The sequence below is a fragment of the Oryctolagus cuniculus genome, chromosome 4 (assembly GCF_964237555.1).
Source record: "Oryctolagus cuniculus chromosome 4, mOryCun1.1, whole genome shotgun sequence".
NCBI classification, from domain to species: Eukaryota; Metazoa; Chordata; class Mammalia; order Lagomorpha; family Leporidae; genus Oryctolagus; species Oryctolagus cuniculus.
This window is the reverse complement of record NC_091435.1, coordinates 62983970-62996871: the sequence shown is the minus strand read 5'-3', so window position 1 is coordinate 62996871 and position 12902 is coordinate 62983970. Positions and strand designations below refer to the sequence as shown.

General features: G+C 40.6%; 1 protein-coding gene across 35 annotated transcripts in view; it reads right to left on the bottom strand.

The window, feature by feature from the left end:
• Positions 1–12902, bottom strand: part of BBX (BBX high mobility group box domain containing) — a 289118-nt gene that overhangs the window by 6794 nt on the left and 269422 nt on the right. For all 35 annotated transcript variants that reach the window (XM_051819094.2, XM_051819093.2, XM_070072060.1 and 32 more), the window contains 2 exons: positions 6463–6660; positions 4160–4346 (listed from right to left, as the gene is read on the bottom strand). In XM_051819094.2, coding sequence (XP_051675054.1) covers positions 4160–4346; positions 6463–6660 — 385 coding nt within the window. The remainder of the gene's footprint in view (positions 1–4159; positions 4347–6462; positions 6661–12902) is intronic.

The following is a 12902-nucleotide window of genomic DNA, read 5'->3' as shown; positions in this document are numbered from 1 at the left end:
CCTTTCAAATAAATAAATGAATCTTAAAAACAAACAAAAAAGAAAACCTGGCCTCTGTGGACCAGAATCCAGACAGGACCAGGAAATTCATGGCAACTTCTGCCGTGTGGATTGTATTATGCCGAACGTAGCGATTTTTCATTCAGCTTTTGTGTAGTTTGTAATAAGAAACAATTTACTTTGTAATTATGAGAAAACTCTTCAAAATTTCTTGCAATGTCTACAGAGCTTTTCATCCTTAAAAGACAGGCTTAGATAGGTGCTAGACATCTGCCAATAGGCCTGCCAAGTGGAGATAAAGCACACACAAGGCTCTGTCCCCTACACAAGTCTGTTGTGCAAAACACTCAGCTGAGTTAATGTGAAGTAACAGCAATATTTCCATTGGTCTGACCTTTCCATATAGTATATTCTTCAGAGTACACAGAACTAAAGGAGATTACTTAAAGATTCAAATAGTATCTGCTTTACAACTATACCTGCTTGTCTTCATGGAAAAAAGAATGCAGACAAATGATGACATTTGGGGGCTTTAGACTCTGATGACCATTTAATAGCCCAAGATGCTTAAGGATTTTAGAAAAACTATAATCAAACCTCTGGATTAATCTGTTTATCCATGTAGTGATGCTATAAGCACAAACTGTTCAACATGTTTAACTCTTGTTCAACAAAGATGAAATTAAAATGCTATTTTTTACCCTTAAGCTTATATATCTAGTAATATTAAACATTTTAAAAAAAGCTTAGTAAGTATTGCAAGAGGAGGAAGAAAGTAAAAGATGAAAAGTATAGTGTGAAAAAAAGAGAGCAAGAGAAATAGAGAGGAACAGAGGTAAAAGCCCAGCTTTTCCCTGGAAGAGGGCAAGGAATTCACAGCAACACAGCAAGGAGTGACGTGGCACAGGCAACTGATGGCCTGTGTTCTTGGCAGGGCAGTCAGCCAGGATGCTCCATGCTTTTCTACGGCGTGACTGATGCTTGCTTAGGCAGCAGAATAGAGCAAGAAGCAAAATCCTCAGTTCAAATCTGGCCGCAGGCAGGAGTTGTTGGTGTGCTCTTGGTAAGTTAAGTGTCTGCACTATCATCAAAAAGGGACTTCTTATCACACCTGTGAGGGCTAATTTTAGGATTCAGTTTAGTGAGCCTTTCTCCTTAAAAACCACTAGTAAACAGACATTTAACAAAGGTTTTTCCAACTCCCTGCATTTTGTAAAATTCTTTCTATGTTGGGTTTCTGAACCCAATGTTAGACATTTCAGGGCAAAAGTATGGATAATATATTTCTACCCCAGGGGACTGGCACTGTGGCATAGCGGGTTAAGCTGCTGTCTGCAACGCCAGCACTCCATATGCATGCCAGTTCTCATCCCGGCCACTCCACTGCTGATCCAGCTTCCTGCTTATGTGCTTGCCTTGGAAAGTAGCAGAGGATGGCCCAAGTGCTTGGGCATTTGCACCCACGTGGAAGGCCCAGATGAAGCTCCTGACTCCTGTCTGGCCCAACCCTTGCTGTTGCAGCCACTGGAGTGAAGCAATGAAGGGAAGAGCTCTCTCTCTGCCTATTTTCTCTGTATAACATGGCATTCAAGTAAATAAATAAATCTTTAAAATATACACATTTATGCACGTATCTATTTCTACCACTAAATCCATGGGCTACTCTCTAAATTATGGACCAAGGTGATGCCTAAGTAACGATTATTTTGTAACCCAAGGGTTGGCTGGTAGATGTACTTTAAGAGGTAAGTACTTGTGGTCTTCCTACTTTTTACTTGCTGAATATTTTGGTTAGTGGTGAATTAAGCCTGTGATGACAGAATGGATTGGAAGTATGTCATTGCACAATTTTTTAAAAAAAGGAAGGAAGGGGGACATTGAGGGAGAGAGAAGTATGTTTTTTTTTTTTAAGAACTGTACCTATGAAATCTGTTCTCTTTATATTAAACACATTATAAAAAGATATACTAAAAAAGGTAAGGGCTAAAGTTAGAAGAAACCCTCTCCAGCATGATCTGCCTTTCCTAAATGCTTGTTAGTTTGATGGTAACATTCTAGTAATCTGTATTATTCTTTCTAAACAGAAGTTGAAAAAAGAACTTTTAGAACCTTGATTCCCATTACTGCTTCTGTGACTGCTACCTAACATGGGCAGTCATACCTCCAGAACTACATTTATTCATTCACTCATTTATTTGTTCATCCATCCACTGATGTAACAGGAATTGCCTAAGTAAGCTGGGGACATGAATAAAACCAGTGCTTGCCTTTCAAAATATACTGAAAGGAGACAGAAGCATCAACAGATGATGACAATCTTCTGGACAGCTTGTCTAAGAGAGGTACATACAGAGAGTACAGGGGTGGCCTAGGGCACTGGAGGAGGCCTGGGGGAAGAGAATCGAGGACTAGTGCTGCAAGGGGCAGCAGCAGTTGTCCCGGGAGGAGGGTATAGCAAGGCGAGGGTTTAGTTTATCTGGATATGATCAAGTGATTCCATGTGGCTGCAAGGCTGACAGTGTGCAGGGTGGAAAGGGAGGATAGGGATGGAAAGGTTTATCGTGGCTTTCTGCTATTGCATGCTGGGAATCATGGCAGGCTGGTTAACAGAGCAATGGAACAAGCGTAACCATGTTAGAAGGAGATGCAGGCAGCAGCGAGGATAACTTTTCTGAGCTCTGAATCATAATACCCCTCTGAATTCTTACATTACGTCTTATTTTTGCAATTCACTGGAACACTTTGAAAGATTAAGGCAGGTATTTTAAATTCTCTTTGTGGGCTGGTGCTGTGGCACAGTGGGTTGAAGCCTTGGCCTGCAGCGCTGGCATCCCATATGGGTGCTGACTTGAGTCCCAGCTGCTCCACTTACAATCCAGCTCCCTGCTAATGTGCCTGAAAAAGCTGTGAAGGATGGTTCAAGTGCTTGGACCCCTGCACCCATGTGGGAGACCTGGAAGAAGCTCCTGGCTCCTGGCTTTGGCTTGGCTCAGCCCCGGCAGTTGGGGCCATTTGGGGGGTGAAGCAGTGGATGGAAGACCTTTCTCTCTGTCTCTACCTCTCTCTGTAACTTTGCCTTTCAAAAAAATAAAGTTTAAAAAAAATTCTCTGCACATTTATGTGTCTGTAAAACTCCATGAATGGAACAGTATCTGTGTATCACCTTCCTCTGAGACATTGGTGGATTTTAACAACATCTGTCAGCACTCACTTCCTATCAGAACTTGCAGTGTACATATGAAAAGGAATGTGACTTCTTGGAAATACCTAGGGGCTATCTATGAGGAAGCACTAGAACTGCAATTTAAGAGGTAAAGAGCAAAAAGCAAACATAGCTCACATTGGGGCCTCCTGGTTCACATGGATATGACAAGGGGGCACAGAGTTCTACAGGTGGCTACACAAGTTGTGGTAGGTCTCAAGATCTCTTGGACCAAAGACTAAAAGTCTAATGAAGTACCTCATCCATGGGTCATCCATTTTGAATAAAAATATGAAATACCTGAATTTACAAAAGGTTTTTTTTTTTTTTACATTCCTACAGTTTCCATTAAGCAGCAGAATACCCCTTTATACACTGAAAACTTATGATTTCAGTGAGACTTTGCTGAGTTCGAAGTGTTTTCACAGTCAGGACCACGTCTGATCCTTATGACTTTGTGATTCTTTGGGGATATCACTATGCTTTTTGTAAGATGTGAAAACTGAGCTCCAGAAGTGAAACAGAGGGCTGAAGAAAAATCTTGGCCTTCTGTGCCTGTCATGAGTCAGATGTCAAGCTGCTCTTTGCCCTGAACCACTGTCTTCTGACAGCTGGGACCACCACAGCCACCAAACCCGTCCTCCACAGGGGTGATTCCCTACTTGCAACTGCAGGGGTGTTATGTTGATCCAGTTTAAGTTAGGCAACACTGCCTCCCTGCTCCAGGCCTTACAGGGAAAGGAAGTTTAGCTCAAGATAACATATACAAAATACCTGGCTAGCTCTGTTCCCTCTGTTTCCAACACTGCTAATTAGCTCAAAGACTTTTCTAACACCTCATATAATCAATAGTGCTCGCAAACCACATCTGGATGCTAATGCATTGTGAAAAATGTCACCAAGCAGGTCAGAAAGGCTGATTTGGTTTCTGTGTTGCTTCTCCATTCCAGTTCTAACCTGTGCACGTTTTCCATGGCTGCCACTTCAGCCAGCGCAGCGAGGCTAAAGAACGCAGACACGGCAGGCATTTCTGGAGTGCTGCTCCGAGTCTCCTGGACCTCGGTGTTGTGTGGGCATTCATCATTGCAGTCTGCCTCGGCTGCTTTAGGGAGACTCCTCTGCAGTTGCTCCTTTGGTTTGTCATCTGTAACAAAAGGGAGATCCATCAAAACACGAGCATTCTATTCTCTCCAGAGAAGGGTGCAGAGAAGACACGATGCAGACAAGGTGAAAAGAGCAAACATTCTTCACTGTTCGCTTGTGCTATCCATCGAACACGAAGCTTTTTACAGAATCTCTTCTCCCATAATAACAAAGCTCTTTTACTAAGCTAACTTGCAATGACGGATAGTACTGCAGCCCGGAGCTAAGCTGCAGAAGCTGTGTTTTATACAGGTCAAAGAATGAGTCTGTATAGGAGAAGGAAAAATAAACCTTGGTCAAAATAAAACCCCCACTGAGGGGCCTTGAGACACTGTAAAAAGACCCTTAAAAGCCAGCCGACTAAGCATTCCTTATGAAGCTGCAGCAGGCAATATTATGGCAACCTGAACATTTGGTATACAAATACTAAGGATGGCCTAAACATCAGGTTAATCAGTCTCAATAGGATTCAAGTTGTTATTTTGTTCTGAAGCTCCACCAGAAAGAAGACAAAGGGTCCTCTGTCATTGGCGAGGAGACAGATAAAATGCCATGTAAATATACTTGCTAAAAGTGAGTATACACTCTCTATTATGTAGCCATTATCAACAGGCAGATTTGTTTTATCATGGATTTAAATCATTTTAGATATAGAAAGCAACTGATAAAAACTATAAATGTCACATATTAGGACATAAAATTATAATGTTTTTCTATGTGAAAGGAAAATTTTCTAAAATCTTTCATTCTCCAAGCAGGTGAAAATAAATTACATAAATGAATGAGGATCTAACAATACAAATAAAAGTCGGAGCACAGAACCCAGAGTAGAAATGGGAAAGGGATAGAGTCTGCTGGAGTAAATAGCAGGACACCTAGATTTTAGTCCTTATCCCATCTCTCCTCAGTTGAAGGTACTCAGACACAAAGTTCCACCTTTTTGGAGTCGACAGGGTCAAATATAGGGTCTTTAATATGATTTACAGTTGTAGCAATCTGAAAATGCTAAACACAAGATGCAAAACTCACTAATTTTCCTCTAATTCTATCTTAGCAAACTACTCAACTCTGGCAACACCTAGATCAGCTCAAATCAGATAAAACGAAATGCTGGAAGCATTCAAAGGCAGAAAGGCACCAGCTAAGACTACCAGTGCCTTGCTGGTATGGCACTCCAAGATTTTGAAGGGGGTGGTAGGTATCACTCACTGTCCTATTCCTAATGTTGGGCTCCTTAGATTGCCATGGAGGTCACCAGAAACAGGAAATAGATCCCAGGCCATGACAGTAAATGGGGAAATTCACTGGTTGGATTAGACCAGAGAACTCAAGAAATCTAGAAGCAGGGCAGGCACTGTGGTGCAGCTGGTTAAGCTACAGTTTGGGATGCCTGCATCCCATATTGGGGTGCTGGCTTGAGTTCTGGCTATCCCACTTAAAATCCAGTTTTCTGCTAATATACCTGGGAAGGCAGCTGATGATGGCCCAAGTACTTGGGTCACTGCCAACCACATGGGATGGAGTTCTAGGATCCTGGCTCCAATCTGCCCAGCCCTGGCTGTTCTGGGCATTTGGGGAGTTACCCAACAGGCAACAGATCTATCTCCATCCCTCTCTCTTCCCCCCACTCCTACCTCTCTTTCTCTGTGTCACTCTGCTTTTCAAATAAATAAATCTTAAAAAAATCTAGAAAAAAGCATTCTTAGAATCACTCAGTGTTCTGAATCAGCTTTATAGGAAGTGGTGGGTATATTTAAATATTCCTTCATCACTGGTTGAATACCTGATAATCTAGCTTGTCAACGCTTGAATAGCAGACCCTGGAGAAACACTGATTCATGTAGGATATTTAGAAGTCTAGGATCTTCTGGAATTTACTTAATCAAGACTGTTTTTTTGTGCATGCTGAGAATGATAAGCTGACTGTCCTAAAAATTACCTTTCCTTTCTAGGAATTCAGATATACTTATGAAAAAGTAGTTATGATTTTAAAACAGAATAAATATGCTTGGAAGTCTACGGAAAGCTACAGAACAGACTCATTTTTCAATGAGGAACCACAGTTGTCTTACAGTCATTTGCTGGTTTTGATTATCTCTGACTAAAGCTCTTCTTACCCAGAGTACCTCCTGCTGGTGATACCCGGCCATCTGCTGTCCTGACAAGATGTGTGATCTTGGTTTTCCTTGCTTTTCTCTTTTGGCTGCCCACCAACGGTTCTTGCATTGTTGTTGGCTCTGGAGTGTTGGGAAGGGATAGGGCATTTTTAACCTTATGAGCAGGCTCTGTGGTGTTTTTGTCTTCTGAAAATATGGCTGAAATAAGAGAAACCATACATAGTTACACACAAAAACACAGGCAGCAACATAGCTCCTGAAAGGAAATGTTTTCAAATGTCTGACCCATCAGAATGGGGAGTTTGCATTCAGAGGGTTGAGTATAGATGGAAAAAGTAAATGAAACATTGCCCACAATTTATAAATAAGCTTACCCCTTACTCTTAGATTTGCTTTGATAAACCGAGTACAGAGGATTAAGACATCTTCTCTTTCTTTGAATATTTTCTAGGTCTTTGGTCCTTGCAAGCTGGTGGGGGGATAATGCATGCAAATCTCTGTAAACTGAGTCCCTAGAGACCATAAGTCCTATAGTGTTTGCGGGTCTTGAGCTGATTCTTTTGGCCATTTACTTTGGAGAAGACAGCTAAAAAAGCTGCTTTTCATCTGAAGACACTGAGATTAAATTCTTAAACTTACATGTATAGTTGGGGCATTTGCTTTCAAGCACCAGGTTGGGCTAATCAAAAAAGAAATTGTGAAGGCAGACCTTCTTTTATGCAAACTGACTGCTTAGTAAGGACAGGACGAATACTGGTAAAGACAGCACAAAAATGAAACTCCCATTCACTGAATTCTAGGACAAGGTGAACATGTTCAGTGAGATAATTTAATGAAGTCCCGCATGTCAAGTCAGCTCACGGAGAAGCTAGTTTTAGGTTCCCTAACTGCAACATCAATATATCATTTGGTAGCACAGTATTACAGTCTGAATCACTGCATCAAGATTTAGGAGGTAACCTGCCACCAAAGTCTTTATTCTCAGTTTAAATAGGTTGGGAATGTTTGTGCCCTTCCTTATATAACCACCATTTTGGAGTCCACCCCAAAAAAGTAAGAAAAAAATGCAAATATGAGTTTATTAGTAGATACATAAAGTCAATTTTTATGATTAGCGTTTTTTTTTTTTTTTTAAACTTCCAAGTAGCCTAAAGGTTTTTAGGCAGGGCAAAGAAGTGCTTTTCTATTTTTTAATTATCCAATCTCTTTGGACAGGTGCTGGAATAATTTTTGACCAAGAACAAGGAAGTATGCCTCAGAAAATTAAGGTCTACATGACAAACTCCAAGAAAACTAAACCTAGAGGACAACTAAAGGGACTTATAAGCTAGGCCTGAGGGATGCTACTGACAACAAAGCAGTACATATAACATACAAAGAAAAAAAAGACTTTAGAGGGGAGAAAGGGAGCAAGAGTAACGCTGGGTATAAAAAATGTACTTGTTGAGCCTTACTGGAAAATTTTAAAATAGCTCTCTACTAGGTTTAGATACATTTCTGAGAAAGGAGGGTTATGAATGAATGCAATCTCTGGTTTGGGAAATCATGGCAGTTGAAAAGAAGAAGTTGACCCTAGATTTTACATTCCCAAAGTGGGAAATAATTTTAATTACATCAAAAGAAAGTATGTAAAGCAGAAATCACCATGATTTGTGGCTTGGCCTTACCTCAATATTGCATAACAGATGGCTGTGTGGGGAAAGGCTTAAGATAACAGCTATTTAAAAAAAAAAAAAAACAAAAAAAAAAAAACAAAACACAACTATTTGGCAATGCTCCCAAACACCTTTTTTGAGTAAGTAATTAAAAATTAGAAAAAAAGGCTCCTTTTAAATTGTAAATCTATACCCAGGTCACACTTTGACTACAATGATGGCCTAATTTAGGTAATGCCATTTACTTATTCATAATTTAATATTTAGCTAACAGAGGGTCAGTGGTAGTATATATTTTAAGATTTTTTAGTTTAAAATTCAATAAAAACTCTCAGCAAAATAAAAGATAACATGTTTAGAAATACTCCAAAGAAGTTTCATGACTCTACGTTAGCCTTAAAATTCAACACCTCCTTTAAGAATAAGAAACCAAAATCCGAATTACAATGAGCATTTACAATGAGCATTAAATAACTTTTGCACATTCAAAAGTTTCGACATTTCTAGATTTCTGTCAGTTGTCCCTTCTGATTACTGATGAAGTTTTGTATACCTCTTAAATATGACCACTGTATTACACATAGACATTCTAGAAAGAGTTTAATGCCTCTCTCTTCTACTTTCTCTGCCCAGAAAAAGTCAGAACTGGGGGAAATAGGGATCCAAAGATGAAACTTCTTACAGAAAGAAGAACTGAGAATGAGAAAGCAAAGGCGCAGATACCAGTAAATGGACATGTGAGTTGGGAAAGATGACCTACCTGATCTCTACAGAGACCATGGATTGGGGAAGTAGAAATAAAATATATAGAGATCTGAATTCTATTCTTGAATTTTTAACTAAGTGGGACCATGGGTCTCAACTCCATCAAGGAAAGATGAAAGCTGAACTGAGCTGTAAAGGAGCCACCCAACCCCAAAATAATGTTGGTTTTTGCCACATAGTTATAATTAGGGCCCCTGCCAAGGAAAAACTAGCCTAAAGCTGGATATAGGGTCACAAGGCGGGGGAACAGTATGCCCTTGACAAGCACTGTTGTATTTTTGTTTTTGTTTCTTACTGGTGAGCTTTCAAATGGTTTCATTTCTCTTCATTGGTTGTTCCTATTCTAGTTTGTTCCAGATAAATTGGTAAAAACACAATGAGAAGCCAGGCCCCTGGCTGCAGAGGGATTGCAAATAGGAGGTACAGGGCAGGCCTAAAAGCACTAAGGGACGAGGGCAAGCTCGGCAACCAGCAGAGAGGGGGCCAGGAGGACCAGACGCAGGCTGGCCAGAGACTGCAGTGACACTCGCTTAGAGGTCAGGATACTGTGCGACAGAAAAGCAGTGGATCAGGAAGAGGCAACCAGGAACACGAAGGAAGCTCCCACACGTGCCAGAAAGGGAGGCACTGCGAGTCTGCTGAGAAGTCTCCTCCAAACTATCACATCAAGCAGATACATGTTTGTAAAACGTAAATAAGGAGACTGTGCTGGGATCTGCACAAGGTAAGGTTCCCTGGCCTGTGCTTGGACCCAGGGGTTAGCCCCAGAACACACTGTTTTGTGCGGTTGTCTACATGGAGGCCAGCTTCAGGTGCACAGTTCAGAAAGGACTCACTGAGACAGAGAATTAGGGAAGGAAGGAGAGGCCGAGTCACAGCAGCAGTTCTCTGGGACAAAACAGTGATTCTGAATCTGCAACACTGGCCAGGCAAGCAAAGGGCAGGTGGTGAGGGAAGTACACTGAAAAGGGCCCAGAGAGGGAAACAAGCCTTTTAAACGTGGTGTACAAAGCCAGTACCCCACCCACAATGCTACACTAATGGAAATGTGAGGAAAGAAAAGCCTTGTCCTCCCAAAACAAATCAGTCATTTCTCTTACAGCTTTTAACTGAACACTGAACTACCCGAGCACTGTGGAACAAGTCCACAGGGCTAGCTTTTACACTCAGCAATAAGTGTAACACACTTGGAGCATATCATCTGAGGGTGATACCGCCAGCTCACTCCTGGAGTCACATTAGGAAGTGGCAATCAGAGGCTCTTGCTTTCCAAACTGCACACAAACGTGGAGTAAGTTTTTTTTTTCAGAGGGGAAAACAGCACTATCCTTGTATCCCAGGAGGCCTCTAAAGTGCTCCCGGTCATGCATTCATTCCAGCTGGGGGATTCAAGCTTGCACTGCAATAAGTAAAGCCAGATCTGGAATCTTACTGCCTTTGGTTGGCCTCCCGTGAACCAAAGCAGCAGCAGCAGTGAGACGCTGAATGGAACACAGGAAAAAGAACCACATGAATGATCTTTATCTAAGGTCCTGGGAGACTGCTGCACAGCAACTATTTCTAATTTAAGAAAACAGATCAAGTTAGACGGGGCACTGTGGATGCTGTTTGGAAATCCAACCATAAACCAGAGTTTTCCCTGTGTAATGAGATTTATACACTGTAAAGAAACTAATGTGATAATGATTCCTAGTCAAGAGTCTTCATCAAATGAAGGTTAAAACACTACAGACATGCCTCAAAAATGGAAATGGTGGTGGTCCGCGTGCTTAAGTGGAGAGAGTCCTGGTTTGTCCCTTCCTACTTGAGTTGACTGACCTTTAATTCTTTCCCATTTATTTAGGGCTGATAAGCCCCTCTTAATTCAAAAAGAAATTCAAAACAAAACATATATGTGAAAAACATAAATATATATCACATATATATTTTACCCACTATAAATTATAAACTAAGTGTTAATTATCATCATTATTAATATAATTAGAAACCTCTGGCTAACATAATAGTATATGATACAATAACTTGGAACTTGGTGGAAAGAAACACAATGACAGAGGTAGATCTTGGTTTATCTGAAAATTTTACGTTTACTACTAGGACTTGGGCAATCTTTTTTTAATATGCAAAAGTTCTTTGGTTATTTTGACTTTTCAAAAAGTAGGGGAAAATACTTAAAACACATGATAAGCTTAGCATTTAAACTGCAGATGTATTACTAAGCACCTAAAGATTTCTAATATTTTGAAAGAAGAAAAAAAAGAATTGCAAGGTAATTACACACAGGGTGGTGTAAAGAAAGCATGGTAAACTTTAAGTCATCCAGTTAACAGAAGTCAGGAAGAGCAGAACAGCTGCATAGCCTCTGGAATCAACATTTCTGTTGCAGACATCAGCTACAAACAATTCCTGCCTAACCTTTGCAAGGGATGGCTTACACATGTCAAAATCATACTGTATTATGCCTTCATTTTCTGTCCCTCTATATTTATACCCTGCAAGGCAAAGTTTTAATAAGCAGTGATACAGCCATAGGTGAGAGAGAGGATGAAGTAAAGGGCCTAGTTAATTCACAAAGCACATTGTCACCACTCGAACAAATGTATGTATGAAAACAAATAGCCAAAAAGGTCATTTTAAATTACAAGTAATTTTCTGATGCCTAAATTGATTCCTTTTCTCCCGTTCACATAAAATGAGCATGTGCACTCTACACTCAACAAAGGACAGGCATTTTTTAAAGTACATTTAAAGTTTTATTATATATACACCACTAATAAATATATAACTAAATATCACCAATAGTAACTCTTTCTACTAAATCTTTAGGACTGTTTATAAGACTCAAAGGCAGAAATTTAGGGATGCACAATACCATGCTTCTGGCATCACCCCACTCACTCATGGCACTATAGCAATCAGATCAGAGCATCAGAGGGAAAATGACATCTATGATTTAGGTATTACAACATCTTTTTTTTTTTTTTTTTTTTTACAGGTAGAATGGACAGTGAGAGAGAGAGAGACAGAGAGAAAGGTCTTCCTTTTGCCATTGGTTCACCCTCCAATGGCCGCCGCGGCTGCATCGCACTGATTCGAAGCCAGGAGCCAGGTGCTTCCTCCTGGTCTCCCATGGGGTGCAGGGCCCAAGCACCTGGGCCATCCTCCACTGCACTCCCGGGCCATAGCAGAGAGCTGGCCTGGAAGAGGGGCAACCGGGACAGAATCCGGCGCCCCGATCGGGACTAGAACCCGGTGTGCCGGCGCCGCAAGGCGGAGGATTAGCCTAGTGAGCCATGGCGCCGACTGACATCTCTTCATTTAACTCTTTCTCTACATAGATGACTCAAATACATACTCAGTAGAAATCCTTAGTGGAGTGTGAATCTTTGTGAGATCGGAGAATCTGTCCTACTGAAAAATGATAGTTAGTGGTAGAACTGAGACTAGAACCCAGATCTCCCCGTTGCTAGGTAAGCACACTTTCCACCACGCTGTACATGTTTTGGCACCTCAGTAGAGTTTTCAGTGTTTAAAACACAAAACAAAATGTTTAGAGTGGCATCATTGTAAGTAAAGAGTAACATAATTTTAAATGCCTTTTAGATTTCTCTGATAGCTCATTAATGCCTTATGTTTATTAATTTTTGAGGGAATGTAGTTCTAAAATAGCTAAGATTTAAACCTGGGAGAGCATAATTCATATCTTGCTTTGCCAATACTTAAGCAGAAAAAAAACACTGCACAGAGGTTGTGAATGTGAAACAACAGGTCAGGAAACAGACATCATGATGGCATTTTCTGTAAAGTAAAATGACGTGAAAGCAGATGTAGCTTATGTGAACTGTGCCAAACAAACAAAAACAATTACGTTTAATAGTAACTCAAATTTGAGTATCTTTGTAGTGATCAAACTTTGATAAATATCTTTAAAACATGAGTATTTTTGATGGGTGGTTTAGGCCACATATGCATTTTAATTTCTTTTCTCCTTTCCAGTAAAAGAACAAGAATCAAGAGACA